Source organism: Periophthalmus magnuspinnatus, chromosome 7 (assembly GCF_009829125.3).
Source record: "Periophthalmus magnuspinnatus isolate fPerMag1 chromosome 7, fPerMag1.2.pri, whole genome shotgun sequence".
NCBI classification, from domain to species: domain Eukaryota; kingdom Metazoa; phylum Chordata; class Actinopteri; order Gobiiformes; family Gobiidae; genus Periophthalmus; species Periophthalmus magnuspinnatus.
The window spans coordinates 25,875,362-25,890,110 of NC_047132.1; the positions used below are offsets into that span (position 1 = coordinate 25,875,362).

At 39.2% G+C, this 14,749-nt stretch overlaps 1 protein-coding gene across 2 annotated transcripts in view; it reads left to right on the forward strand.

Annotated features, from left to right (window-relative positions):
• lrp1ab (low density lipoprotein receptor-related protein 1Ab) overlaps positions 1–14,726 on the forward strand; it is a 58,921-nt gene extending 44,195 nt beyond the window's left edge. Inside the window, exons 50-89 of one of the 2 annotated variants that reach the window (XM_055223184.1) lie at positions 85–207; positions 802–918; positions 1,038–1,166; positions 1,253–1,378; positions 1,554–1,694; positions 1,788–1,975; positions 2,599–2,782; positions 2,888–2,973; positions 3,062–3,193; positions 3,282–3,469; positions 3,578–3,783; positions 4,597–4,785; positions 4,863–5,011; positions 5,100–5,193; positions 5,286–5,402; positions 5,498–5,617; positions 5,693–5,815; positions 5,892–6,017; positions 6,155–6,271; positions 6,993–7,099; positions 7,262–7,394; positions 7,474–7,596; positions 7,704–7,826; positions 7,912–8,043; positions 8,120–8,257; positions 8,343–8,462; positions 8,571–8,848; positions 9,251–9,429; positions 9,515–9,621; positions 9,708–9,827; positions 9,914–10,090; positions 10,162–10,302; positions 10,402–10,575; positions 11,069–11,230; positions 11,399–11,570; positions 11,646–11,747; positions 11,830–11,903; positions 11,983–12,076; positions 12,783–12,927; positions 13,025–14,726. In XM_055223184.1, the coding sequence (XP_055079159.1) occupies positions 85–207; positions 802–918; positions 1,038–1,166; positions 1,253–1,378; positions 1,554–1,694; positions 1,788–1,975; positions 2,599–2,782; positions 2,888–2,973; positions 3,062–3,193; positions 3,282–3,469; positions 3,578–3,783; positions 4,597–4,785; positions 4,863–5,011; positions 5,100–5,193; positions 5,286–5,402; positions 5,498–5,617; positions 5,693–5,815; positions 5,892–6,017; positions 6,155–6,271; positions 6,993–7,099; positions 7,262–7,394; positions 7,474–7,596; positions 7,704–7,826; positions 7,912–8,043; positions 8,120–8,257; positions 8,343–8,462; positions 8,571–8,848; positions 9,251–9,429; positions 9,515–9,621; positions 9,708–9,827; positions 9,914–10,090; positions 10,162–10,302; positions 10,402–10,575; positions 11,069–11,230; positions 11,399–11,570; positions 11,646–11,747; positions 11,830–11,903; positions 11,983–12,076; positions 12,783–12,927; positions 13,025–13,162 (5,594 nt within the window). In that variant the 3' untranslated portion in view covers positions 13,163–14,726. The remainder of the gene's footprint in view (positions 1–84; positions 208–801; positions 919–1,037; positions 1,167–1,252; positions 1,379–1,553; positions 1,695–1,787; positions 1,976–2,598; positions 2,783–2,887; positions 2,974–3,061; positions 3,194–3,281; positions 3,470–3,577; positions 3,784–4,596; positions 4,786–4,862; positions 5,012–5,099; positions 5,194–5,285; positions 5,403–5,497; positions 5,618–5,692; positions 5,816–5,891; positions 6,018–6,154; positions 6,272–6,992; positions 7,100–7,261; positions 7,395–7,473; positions 7,597–7,703; positions 7,827–7,911; positions 8,044–8,119; positions 8,258–8,342; positions 8,463–8,570; positions 8,849–9,250; positions 9,430–9,514; positions 9,622–9,707; positions 9,828–9,913; positions 10,091–10,161; positions 10,303–10,401; positions 10,576–11,068; positions 11,231–11,398; positions 11,571–11,645; positions 11,748–11,829; positions 11,904–11,982; positions 12,077–12,782; positions 12,928–13,024) is intronic. The other variant, XM_033970048.2, reaches the window with a different exon arrangement.
• Positions 14,727–14,749: the final 23 nt, after the last annotated feature.

The window sequence follows — 14,749 nt, forward strand, 5'->3', positions numbered from 1 at the left end:
GGTTGTTGTTGATGCTTTTGTATGGCTCTTCCCATGTGCCCTACTGACGCAACATATGTTTTCTGTGCTATTATCGTCCTGCAGATAAGAGGAATGTTAAATGTCCAGTCAACTTCTTTGCATGTCCCAGTGGACGCTGCATTCCTATGAGCTGGACATGTGATAAGGAAAACGACTGTGAGAATGGAGCCGATGAGACGCATTGTGGTCAGTCTGCAGCAAAGCAAGATTCTAATATATAATTTTGTGTTGGGCCTTTAGACTTTAGATATAATTATGAATTGAAAACTTGCATCTATAATTCTAAATCATTACTTGTTCATTATTATTTTATCATTAAACAAGATCCTTCTTATATACATGTGTTTATTGAGGAGTCACTCTATATTGTTCTTATTGTCAAACTCCACAAAACAATGACTGTCAATCAAAAACGTCCACAATGGAAAAACTGTAAAAGCAAACAAAAAATAAAGAGGGGGAAATAGAACCCCATTGGTCTTCAAACTTAGTTTGATTATTTATCTTTTCTAACAACTTAAAAAATCCCCAAACATCATGAAACCACTAGGATATTATAGGAACCTTAGCAGATTTCCAGAGAAGCAAAATATTGCATTTAGCAGCTACATGTGACAAAAAGGTTAGTGTTTTGGAATGGACAGGGTCAGTTAGCAAAGGAATCTTTGAGAGACCAAAAGATCAACCTCCATTTTAAGAGCTTTACCAAGATATTGAATTTTGTCTTAAATTTCATTAAACATTGCTTTCCTAATTGCTATGTTGTTTGTTTTCTTTCAGACAAATTTTGTTCATCCACACAATTTGAATGTGCAAATCATCGCTGCATTTCTAGTCACTGGGTGTGTGACGGCTCTGACGACTGTTGGGACGGATCAGACGAAGACCAGAAGTGCAGTAAGTGACATAATATTTTCAGTCTAACAATGCCCAAAGGTACTTATTTTTCAGTAATTGTATTCATAACATTTTGGATGATGTAATTTACTAATGTCATTTTTTCCTATTAATCCTAGAGTCTAAGACATGCAGCCCTGAGGCTTTCCAGTGTCCCGGCTCCCACATGTGCGTGCCTCAGAGATGGAAATGTGATGGTGATAAGGACTGTCCCGATGGAGCTGATGAGAGCGTCAAGGCTGGCTGCCGTGAGTTAGAAGATTAAAGCAATCCAAAAACTAAATCTCCTCTACAGTGCATTGTTGTTTATCTCAGTATCATCTTTCATTCGCAGTGTATACCAACAGCACCTGTGATGAGAACGAATTCATGTGCCAAAATAGACATTGTATCCCAAAGCACTTTGTGTGTGATCATGACATCGACTGTTCAGACGGCTCAGATGAGTCTCCTGAATGTGGTAAGTAGCTGGAAAGCATGGAAAGATAATAAAACCACCTTATTATGGACAGGAAGGCAGAAGGGTAAAAGTCACATTGGGCAGTTTCTTTCAAAAACATGTGCTCTTACATGTGAAAAGAGATGTTCTTTACTGTACACGCCAAGGGTTTTAAAGTGACTTGTTTCTGCAATAGAATACCCTCCATGTGGACCAGACGAGTTTCGATGTGCCAACGGCCGCTGCCTCAACCAGAAAAGCTGGGAGTGTGATGGAGAGTTTGACTGTCACGATCGCTCTGATGAAGCACCCAAAAATCCTCGCTGCACTGACTCTGGTAAGAACACCAAATATTGATTTTAATGCCCTTTTTAAAGTTTTGAATTAAAATCTTCAAATTTTATAATATGATGTGACATTTGTTTTTCAGAGCGTACATGTAATGATTCCGCCTTTATGTGTCGTAATGGAAAGTGTCTAAATGAGACTTTGCTGTGCGACCGCAATGACGACTGTGGAGACGGCTCCGATGAACTCAACTGCTTCATTAATGAGTGCCTTAACAGCAAACTCAGCGGCTGCTCCCAGCTCTGCGATGACCTCAAGATTGGCTACAAGGTACTCTAGATGTAGTGTTATTTTATCTTTTGCCAAACTTTAAACTCTGGAGAAAGTGTTCTGAATTACAAAACCAATGCAAGCAATCTCTAGTTTCTGTATAAATACTCAAGATGATATTTTTAAAGCTTGATTTCAGATATGCCATTTCATAAGATAAAGCATGTTTTGACTGTTGAAACGGGAGATCATTTACGGAACAGCTTGAACTTTCTGTGAACTTTTTCTTGCCTGCAGCGTTGGGAATTGTGGTCAAGACATTAATATTTTAACAAGTACTATCCAAATAATGTCTCTGGTTGCGTAAAGATGCTTACATATAAATTTGGCGGACATTGCATTTATCCAGGCTCAGCACTGATTGTTAATGTGATTTCATTTGTCACTGGATCAAATCAAGTCAATACTAGGTGAATTTTGATTAACTCAAATAGTTGTAAAAGTTTTGCTGCCTTTGTTTAAAATGACTGTATATTGGTATCAGTGCAGTTGTGCAGTATTTTCAGTAGCATACTCTATTGTTCACTTTGTTTTAGCTTATATCTTATTTAAACATGAATTATTTATTATCAAAAGATCTTTGAAACTGGATGATTTTTTTAAATTTATCTGCTTTTCTACAGTGCCGCTGCCATCCAGGTTTCCAGCTGAAGCGTGATGGAAAAACATGTGTGGACATAGACGAGTGTACAACCACATACCCGTGTTCCCAGCGCTGTATCAACACTCACGGCAGCTTCCACTGTCTCTGCGTGGACGGCTTTGAAGTCAGCCCCAACGACCCGACCATCTGCAAGTCCACTTCTGGTACTACTTCCTTATCTGTTATAGATTTGCACTTGGCACTCTCGCCTAAGTATTAGCCAGAAATAAATCTCATACATATGTTGTCTGTCTGGTATTTCACTACAGAGGTGGAGCCATATCTGATCTTTGCTAATCGCTACTACCTAAGGAAGCTCAATCTCGATGGTTCAAACTATACTCTTATCAAGCAGGTAAATATTTTGTGTATGGTCTAGTCTTCTTTATTGATATGTGGCAGATATTTATGATTTCTTTAAATTGTTCTACTTTTTTTTTTAGGGACTGAACAACGCTGTAGCACTTGACTTTCATTATGCTGAACAAATGATCTATTGGACTGATGTAACAACACAGGGGAGCATGATCCGACGTATGCGAATGAATGGCAGCAACATGGAGGTCAGTGATGAGGTCATCTCCTTTTCTTCTCACTGTACAATAATATTTTGTGTCTTACCTGCTTATCTATTGTTGCCTTTGTGTTTTTTGTTTTTTTTAGGTTTTGCACCGAACGTCCCTTAGTAACCCTGATGGTTTGGCAGTAGACTGGGTTGGTGGAAATCTTTACTGGTGTGACAAGGGTCGGGACACAATTGAGGTGTCAAAACTTAACGGAGCGTACAGGACAGTGTTGGTTAACAATGGTCTAAGGGAGCCGCGTGCTGTGGCAGTGGATGTACGCTATGGGTAAGGCCAATTATTAGAATGAAATATGTATCAATATTTACATAGTGATATTATTAAGATGTCATTGAATTGTCAAAATATTCACCAAACTCTGCTTTCATTGTACAGGTATCTGTACTGGTCGGACTGGGGTGATAATCCTCACATTGGAAGGATTGGAATGGATGGCACGAACCGCAGTGTCATTGTTCAAGACAAAATTACATGGCCAAATGGACTAACACTGGACTTTATAAACGATCGCATCTACTGGGCAGATGCCAGAGAGGACTACATTGAATTTGCCAGTTTGGATGGAACCAGCAGACACACTGGTAAGAGGCAAAAGAGACCATTACAGGGATATTGGAGTGTTTTACGTACCAGTCTTGGAATGACCATAGAGGAGTAGGCAGATCAGATTGTTAGGCAGTGAGATCAAGTCGTCCAGCTCAAGCCAAAGAAAGAGGAGATTGTTTGGCTCACTCAGACATTGTTGTACATGTTTCTCTGTTCTGCACAGTTGGTTAGGAGGCCTTATGAGGGCCATTAACACTGGAATGTAAATTTGACTTGCATCGATAGATATAGGCAGCTTAAAAAAATCAGGGCAAGTGCAGTTCATAACATACTTCATCAAAGATTTATGCATTTAAGTTTGTACTCTATTGAATGTTGATCAGGCTAAAAAAAATTTTTTTTAAATGCATCAACATGGAGTTAATTACCCATCTTTTGACACGCACTGTAAACACAGTGTAGACTCAGTTGTATTTGTACAGCTGAACATACTTCGTTTGTAAGATAACGATACACAAAGTGCACTTCAATCTGATTCTTCACCATGGTTGTAAATATGACAGTTTTATTAACAATGGAAACATGTCTTTATCATTTGGAGTGATTACGCTAAGGATCAAATTCAGAAAAACAGTTATCTACATTTCGAACTAGGACACCCACAATGGAAATGCTTGGAGACAAAATTAGGTTTAATGAGGCAAAGCAGGCCTTGTATAAAAGTAATACTTTATGTGACCTCTGTAGATTCTCACCCTTTCATTTTAAATGGCATCAAACGTCATAACTTATTTTTACTCTACATGTTGACATCCCTAATTTGCATACATGATTTCTGTCCTCTGCAGTACTAAGCAACGACATCCCCCACATCTTTGCCATGACGCTGTTTGAGGAGTACATTTATTGGACTGACTGGGAGACAAAGTCCATCAACAGAGCGCACAAGACTCTGGGCACCAACAAGTCTACTCTTATCAGCACCTTACATCGGCCAATGGATATTCATATTTACCATCCTTATCGCCAGCCCGAGGGTAGGTTTCAGAGTATACTATGCGTTATTCTACAAAAAGTACAATAAAAGCAACCGTATGTTTCATTTTGTTTGCAGTGCTCAATCATCCTTGTCAGATAAATAATGGTGGCTGCAGTAACCTCTGCCTCCTGTCACCTGGAGGGGGTTACAAATGTGCCTGTCCCACCAACTTCTACCTGGCTAATGATCAACGCACATGCATGTCTAACTGCACTGCCAGCCAGGTAAGGACAAGGCAATTGTGTCATGACTAGTTGTGTGTTTGATAATATTGTATTGTATCTAATTGTAATTTCCTTTTTTGTTCATTAGTTTGTGTGTAAGAACGACAAATGTATTCCTTTCTGGTGGAAGTGTGATACTGAAGATGACTGTGGCGACCGATCAGATGAACCAGCTGATTGCCGTAAGAAAAAGATGATAAAAATAAATAGATAAATCAGAATTATTAATTACAATATAAGGTATATATAAGTACTATTTTGTTTCTTTCAATAGCTGAGTTCAAGTGCAGACCGGGACAGTTCCAGTGTGGCACTGGGATTTGTACTAACCCTGCCTATATCTGCGATGGAGACAATGACTGCCAAGATAACTCTGATGAAGCCAACTGTGGTAAGTGCACACAGACTTTCTATTTGTTGTGTTTATGACTTGTGATTATAACTTTACAACTGTGATACTTATTTGCTTTTTATTTTCCCACGCAGATATTCATGTCTGCTTACCCAGCCAGTTCAAATGTTCACACCCAAGTCGGTGTATCCCAGGCATCTTCCGCTGTAATGGTCAGGACAACTGTGGTGAAGGAGAGGATGAAAAAGATTGTCGTAAGTGCACTAAACTCTGAACAGTCTTTGTCCTGTAACTTGCAATGTAATAAAGTTTTTGTTTCTTTGTTGTAGCTGAGGTCACTTGTGCCCCCACTCAGTTTCAGTGTGCTATCACCAAACGTTGCATCCCTCGTGTGTGGGTGTGCGACCGTGATAATGACTGTGTAGATGGCTCGGATGAGCCTGCCAACTGCAGTGAGTTTTTTTCTCATATTTTGCCTTGCTGGTCTTGTTACTGAGTATTGATTCATATTTGCCTTTTTTATTGTAGCTCAAATGACTTGTGGCGTGGATGAATTCAGATGCAAGGACTCTGGCCGATGCATTCCTGCTCGTTGGAAATGTGATGGAGAAGATGACTGCGGAGATGCTTCAGATGAGCCTAAAGAAGAGTGTGGTAAGTAAAATAAGACACGTAATGTGTTGTTGTTTTTTTTTCCAGCTTCTTAATAATAAACTATTGCATATGTAGATCATGATTTTGTATTTTGTTAACTTGGATAAACTTGTTACTCTCTTGTCTCCATTTTGCAGCTGAACGGACATGTGAGCCATACCAGTTCAGATGTAAAAACAATCGCTGTGTCCCAGGCCGATGGCAGTGCGATTATGACAATGATTGTGGTGACAACTCGGATGAAGACAAGTGCGGTGGGTTTTAGCTCCTCTCCTTCATTATTTATAAATGTGAACTAACATAAATATGTTAATTCACATATACTCCGGGTATATTTTTGATGAGGAAATAACATCATAACAGAAATATTTTTAATTGTAGGATTCTGTTTGTAAAAAATATGAACTGCTATTTGAACTAATGCCAGACTTTCATGGTCAGGATTCAAGGTTAACAGGTTTTAACAAGACAGGGGATTTTATAATTTTCTTAGGGAGGGAAAGTTAATTAAATCATTGCTGTGACCATTCAAATGGCAATTTAAATTTGACTAGGATATAAAAGAATATATATGTACATACACACGCACACAGTATATATATTGTACCGTACCATATTGGGTTATCAGGGATTTAGTGCTAATTCTTTTTCTCTCCACTAACTCCTCTGTCCTATACATTTCCATTTACAACTTCATCTCATTTGTCATTTGTTTCATTTCATACTGCACTGTTGGCATGATACAGAGGTAAGTCTCCACCTACATCTGTCAATCGCTTCCATGTTGTGTGTGATTTCCATGTGGCTTCATTGTTGTGTGTCAGCTTTTGTTTATGTTGTAAGTAGTAATACAAATATAATATACTTTCTCTTAGTGTGTGTTCCAGACTTTGTGCTTTTGGTTTGATTTAGTGTAGTTGTTTGGTAGATTCAGAAATATCACATAATTATCTAATGCAAATGGTATTTTTGCAGTGCCTCGACAGTGTTCAGAAAGTGAGTTTGCATGCACCAATGGCCGCTGCATTGCTGGACGATGGAAGTGCGATGGAGATCATGATTGTGCTGATGGATCTGATGAGGTATAAGATTATTTGTGTTTTGCATTGCATATAAGGCAATAGTATATTTAGGAGTATATGAATTGGTTTGTCTAAGCTGTGCCTAGTATGACGTCAGTAACCTGCAAGTACAGTACGAATAAAGCGACATTTACTCATCATCTTGTTTTAACTTTTCCATAGCATGGCTGTGATCTGAAGTGTGACCAGGATCAGTTCCAGTGTAAGAATGGCCACTGTATCCCGATCCGCTGGAGGTGTGATGCCGACCCCGACTGTATGGATGGCAGTGACGAGGAGAACTGTGGCAGCACTGGTGAGTTTTCTGTTTGGAACAATGCTCTGAACATGAAAGTGAGTTCATACTTTATTGATCTTTTGCCTGTTTGTCGTAGCGAGTCGTCACTGTCCTTCTGATGAGTTCCAATGCAACAACACATTATGTAAACCCCTCGCTTGGATGTGTGATGGAGAGGACGACTGTGGAGACAACTCTGATGAGAACCCTGAAGAGTGCAGTAAGTATTTACAATACACTACTTTGTTTATACTTTTACAAACGTACTTATACAGACATAAGAAGAATTATTTTTCCCTTAAAATACTTGCCCTTTATCTGTTTTAGGGCGGTTCCAGTGCCCTCCAACCAGGCCCTTCCGCTGCCAGAATGATCGTGTCTGCCTGCAGATCTCAAAGAGGTGCGACAGTGTCAATAACTGTGGAGACAACACGGATGAAATGAACTGCCGTATGTTTTCTAATTAAATCTCCTATAAATATATTGCATTATACATTATAATTATAAAATGTGACTTTGAAACATCTCTCCACAGAGACCACCCCAGTGACATGTGAGAAGGACGAGTTCCTGTGTGCTAACGGCAGGTGCATCAGCTCCAATCTGCGTTGTAACTTTTTCAATGATTGTGAGGACTACGGCTCAGATGAGATCAACTGCAAGACAGGTGACTGAGAACACACTATCATAGTAAATCATAAGTCTCAACATTGGTCCTAAAGTGATTTTTAATTTGTGAATAGACACAAAGCTAAATGACTGCAGGAGCAATAGGACTCAATGTGGTGATGGAGATGAGGCCCACTGTGTAACCAATGGGACAGACTCCTTCTGCTCCTGTAAACCTGGTTTCCAGAAGACAGGCCATCGCACATGTGGAGGTAAAAAATCAGGCACCAAACTCATTTTAAATACAACAATAAAATGTCACAGTTTGTAAATTGTACTAATTATTTTATCATTTAGATAAAAATGAGTGTCTGCAGTTTGGAGTGTGCTCTCACATGTGCAATAACACCAAAGGATCTTATAAGTGCAGCTGCCAGAAGTACTTCTCCAGAATCAATGACACTTGTAAAGCTGACAGTAAGAACTGTTTTCACTTTTTATGACAAATCAGAATCTCAGCTATTTACCAATGCTGTGACTTAAAATTCAATTTTATACTTGAGTTGAAGTTTGTGTAATTTTCAGACCGAAACAGCAGTCGTCAGATCCTCTACATTGCTGACGATAATGAAATACGTAGCCTAGACCCTGGCATGCCCAACTGGCGCTACGAGCAGACCTTCCAAGGGGACGCCAGTGTTCGCATTGATGCCATGGACCTCCACATCAAAACCAACCGAATCTTCTGGACCAACTGGCACACGGGACGTATCTCCTCCTATGAGCTTCCAGGACCTGCCACTTCCTCTTCCAACAACCAGAGGCACAGACGACAAAGTGAGGGGAGGATCACAAACTTACAGGTATAACCAAATGTTGTTGTTTTTTTTTAGTTAAGTTTTAGTTAATTGTAGCGTTGTCACAATAGTAAACATTTGAAGTCAAATTTGATCGTAAGGAATTTTTTTTTTAGATAATAGGCTGTAATTTTCAACATAAAAATAATAGTACTTTTTTCGTGTCTTATACTAATTATGATAAAGCTTGTAATTAAATTAAAAGACACATTTGGTCCTGTTTATGTTTTTTTATTTTTTTTTTATTTGAGTGTCTTGTTTTGATACTGGTTTTTGTACCTTTTAATATCTTTTGATACCTTTGACAACCCTGCTCAATTGTACATTTTGCATATCCCTTGTTTAGTTTTCACAGTGACTTTATTTTCTTTTGCATTAACACTCAAAACATGATTTTTATTTCAACAGATAAAGGAGCTGAAGATGCCTCGTGGTATCGCAGTGGACTGGGTGGCTGGTAATATCTATTGGACAGATTCTGGACGAGATGTGATTGAAGTGGCACAGATGTCAGGCCAGAACTGCAAAACTCTTATCTCTGGCATGATTGATGAGCCCTATGCCATTGTTGTGAATCCACAGAGAGGGTATGCAAACTCAAAATATCAAATGATAAAGGGTTTCATGTTTATTTATAATGTGGGTTTTTAATTAAATAAAATACTCTTTCAGTACCATGTACTGGGCAGACTGGGGTAATCATCCCAAAATTGAGACTGCAGCCATGGATGGGACTCTCAGACAGACCTTGGTTCATGAGAACATTCAGTGGCCCACAGGTACATACATATATTAGTAATTATACTGCATCATTTTTATATAACTTTCTATTTGTATATGTGCAAATCTAACCACTCTGTCATAGGTTTGGCTGTGGATTACTTCAATGAGCGTCTGTACTGGGCTGATGCCAAACTGTCCATCATTGGCAGTGTTCGCCTGGATGGCTCAGATCCTGTTATTGCTGTATCTGGAATTAAAAACAGTAAAGATTTGTTCATTTCTGTTTTGTCAAACTTTTCAAAACATTTCAATATTTCCAATTAACAATGTTATCTTTTTTGTTTTTAGACCTCCTCCATCCCTTCAGCATTGACATTTTTGAGGACTATATTTATGGTGTGACTTATGTCAACAACTTTGTGTTCCGGGTCAACAAATTTGGAAAAGGTCCAATGGAGAATCTCACCACTGGCATAAACCATGCTACTGACATAGCGCTGTATCATCGCTACAAGCAGCCAGAAAGTGAGAGCCTAGCTATTTATATAATAACAAGGGCTTTTAGCTTTTTCTTATGCTCTGTTTCTCTTTCACAGTGACCAACCCATGTGATCGTAAGAAATGTGAGTGGCTGTGTCTCCTGAGCCCAAGTGGACCAGTGTGCACTTGCCCTAATAACTATGTGGCCAACAACGGCACCTGTGTGGAGAGACCCAGTCCCACCCAGTCTCCTTTCTGTAAGTAGATAAATGTATTGGCTAAACAAAAATAAGGCCTTGTAGACTGTGGAGTTTAAATATGCAATATTTATTGACCATCACATATGATTCTTGCAGCTCCTCCCACTGGCACATGTGACATTCAATGTTTGAATGGTGGTAGCTGCTTCCTGAATGCCCGACAGGTGGCCAAATGTCGCTGTCAACCCAGCTACACCGGTGAGCGTTGTGAGATCAACCAGTGCAGGGACTACTGTAAGAATGGAGGCACATGCACCGCCTCTCACACAGGTGAGTTTATCTCTTCATTGAGACACTTTATTGTGGGCTTAACACTAATTGTAGGTGGATAACTGGGTCAAAGTAGCCCTAAAAGTGGTGCTCATATGAAATGTTTCCATGGAGCAGTGGTCAAAGCTTGCCCAAGAATTAGGCAAGGCAAGCCAAGCTTATTTGTATAGCACAATTCATACACATCATTCAAAGTGATTTATAGAATAAGACAGACATTAAAATCACAATACAAACAAATAATTCAAACATAAATAATCATCCTAACTCTAGCATAAAAAACAAAGTATATGGTATAGTATCATGGCTCAGTTTGTAGCTAGTAGATTTTACAGTTTCCTGTCAATATAAAGGTGTCTGCACACGAGCCTGTTGAGTAGCGTTTAGAGTTACATTTTGTAAAGGTGGTGTTGTATTTCTGACTGCTATTAAATGCTTCCTTGTATATTTCATTGTAAAAAATTGATACTCACACGTGGTATATGTCTGGCAGGTGCTCCAACCTGTAGATGCCAGAAGGGTTTCACAGGACCCACTTGTAGCCGTCACACTTGTCAGGATTACTGCCTCAACGGGGGCAACTGCACAGTCAATATGGGCAACCAGCCAACCTGCAGCTGCCCGCCTGAGTACCTGGGAGATATGTGCCAATACAGTGAGCTATACTTACATTGCTGAATTTGTTTAACCTATGTGTGTTTTTTAAAACTAATCATACTTATACAATAGTTATGAATGGACCTCTGATAAAAAAAAAAAAAAACATAGTGTAATTATCTCAGAAGAACTAATGAAATTAATCCATATTTTCATTATTTCTCAGGTAAATGTGAGGGCTTCTGTGAGAACAGTGGAACCTGTCTCCAAACATCAAATGGTACAAAGTTGTGCCGCTGCTCCAGTCAGTTCATTGGACACCGGTGTGAACTGAACAAGTGTATTTTCTGTGGAACGGGCGAATGCCGGACGTCACCAGATGGAGAAGTTTCTTGCCGGTAAGGGTTATTAAAAATTAATCAAATTTCAAATTTTTTCCAAGTTTTAATCTAATATAAATATTCATTGTCTAGGTGTCCCAATGATCGAATTCAGCCCAGCTGCTACACCTGTTTGGACTACTGTGCCAATGGTCAATGTTCAGTTGACACACGTTCACTTCTGCCTCAGTGCAAGTAAGAATACCTCTGCATTTATCAAACAAGTGACAATCTATTTTCAATTATATTAAAAAAAAAATCTGGATAACTTGTTCAGATGTCCTGCTGGCTGGAATGGATACAGATGTGAAGTCACAGCAGCCCCAGTAGATTCAGCATCTGCAAGTGGCAGTAAGTTAATCTATGCAACATATAATGGAATTTCTATAAAATAAAACCATTTTGCCTAAATGATTATCTATTTTTGCAGACACTGCCTCAATTGTTGTCCCAGTCCTTCTGCTCCTCCTATTGGCGCTGTTGGTGGTTGGTGCCATCTTGTGGTACAAACGAAGAATGCGAGGGTGAGTAATGATCTGACAAGAAACATGTTAAACTCCATTTTTCCACTTCTTCACATCTTTTGTGCCTAGATTTTCTACCTTAAATCTTCTTTGGATAACCATATATTTCCTGTCTCCCAGGTCTCTATGGCCAGGCAAATCTCGTTCTCAGTCCTTGCGGTAACTTTATAGGGTTACATAATTCACCTCTTAACCCACCAATCCTCTCCCTCTTTTTCTTCAGGCTCTTGATGTCTGTCCATTTGTCCACCTTGTTAGTCGCTTTAAATGAATGTTGCTTGTCATTTCCTGTTTGGCTCCACCTGGGGTTTCCCTCCCAGCATCTCAGGGATGGCTCTTGATAAACTACTTTTGCTGGTGGTGCTCAAACAATTGAATTATGTCCGTTTTGTGTTTTCACATCTTCCTTTGTTTACATAAGTTTCATAATATTTATAAAATGCCAGTATGCTTGCAGTTCTGCATTACAAGTTGTATAAATGAATTGAAGTTGATCAAATGACCTTCATGGAAAAGTTCATTTGACAGCCAGTCGTAATTTGTGTTGTCTTGATTGTGTGACCTCTATTACATAAAAGCCCAGTGCAATTTAACAATAGTAATATGGTGTATCTACTCCGAATAATTTGAAATGTGAGATTTCTAATGTCACTCTAAACACATTAACATAGTACAATTATCCACTAATATGATTGGTTTATTACAGTGCCAAGGGTTTCCAGCACCACAGAATGACAAATGGAGCCATGAATGTGGAGATTGGGAACCCAGCATATAAAATCTATGAGGGAGACCCAGACGATGATGCAGGAGAGCTCCTGGATTCAGACTTTGCTCTGGACCCAGACAAGGTAAAAGATTGTGACAGATACAATAGCAGTTTTATATGAACAATTATACCAAAATCATACAAAAAATGATGTGCAAAATCCACTCTCTTATCAACAGCCAACCAACTTCACAAACCCAGTGTACGCCACTTTATACATGGGGGCCCACAACAGTCGTAACTCTCTGGCCAGCACAGATGAGAAGAAGGAACTGCTCTCCCAGGGGGACGACGACATGAGCGACCCACTGGCGTAGAGCTCAGCCAGGAGTGAACTCTCCCCTGGTCAGCCGATGAACTGTTGAGCCAATAAGCCCTCTCATCTTATGCCTTTACCCACAAAAAAAGAAAAGCAACAAAAAAAGCGAGAACACTGTACAAAATGTATAAAATGAAGGACTACTTTTTTAAGTACTGGCAGTATTATATTTTGTTCTTTGAGAAAACAGAAAATCATCTGGTGATGAAAAGGAGTTTTATAGACATTTATCCAGTTCTTTTAAAATTTTACTCACCCCTCTCCTCACAGCTCTCCTCCCCCTGTCATGCATATAGCCACTACCTCTGTGCAAATGTAAAAGTTAAGAGATACCAATGGCAATGGAACAATTTTTATTTTTTATTTTTTTAATTGTATAGGGAAAAGAATATTGTTCCATCCTTGATAACATTGCCAAGTTGTGTTGTCAGAGAGAAAAATTGCTCACATGAATGCTTCCTGGATGCTGGTGTGGCTCGTTTACATGTGTATTTGTATGTTGCTGCTGAAAGTCTGACACAGGGGGGTGCAGGAGAGGAGGTCACTGCACATGTGCACAGAAGAGCAGCATCAGACCTGTCTGTTTGATTGTCTCAAAGAACTACATCCAAGTGATTGTCTTTTACCTTCTTGCACAGACTAAAGTTATATATATTTGCATATATATGAACCTATTAACAAAGTGTCTTGAGAATATACCCAGGAATACAACCGTCAGTAACAATAGCAGTCTGTACTTTTATTGGTTTATTTTAGCCATTGTATAATTGGCATTAGGAGATGAGTGTGTCCGTGGCAGTATGTGTGTATTGGATGAATATGATTGTATTAAAGTCACATTCCAGGTTCAAGTCTGGGATGGCTCTGTGGCCTTGGATTCGCCTACAGCAGGACACTCCCCTCAGAGCAGCTCTGAACTGGGAGTGAAACGAGCTTCTGTGAATTTCCGGTTATCACTGAAATGCAATCTGTGACAAATAGACTAGTGGAGGATGGTTGCATTTAGCTTTGGTTGTTGTCTTTGATTGTATCTACTTTCAGGAAAGGCTGTTTGATGGTACCTTTATGTGTGGGAGATTAAACTTTTGTTTTTAAATGTATGTAATTACATGTACATGTAATTTAGGTTAAAGCTTGTTGCTAAGCATTCCCAGCAAGAGCACTGATCAGCTTCCTGATAGTATTCCTTTGTAATTCCTTGCCTTGCTGCTAATGCTAACCATCTGTCTCTGTCAGCCTGGACTTTATTTCTAAAGTGTTGCTTTGTGTGGCACCATGCTTTTACCCTAGGTTTTATCAGCCATACCGGACAACGCGCTGCGTGGTGCACACAGCTATTTTAGCCAACAGACGTTCTTTGCTCTTCACAGTATTGATCATTTATTTTTTAAAGTTTTACATTGTTCATTTTCATCACAACATGGAAACTAAAAGATCACTTTTGGTTTGAGGTTTTATTTGATGGCAAAGTCCACATGGATGTTTGTGGTCATAACTGTTTTGCAATGATTACATTTTGTTTTGATATAAGAAATTAAATGGATTTTTATAGTAGAAATGTATGGTGGCTCTGTTCGTCATTTGA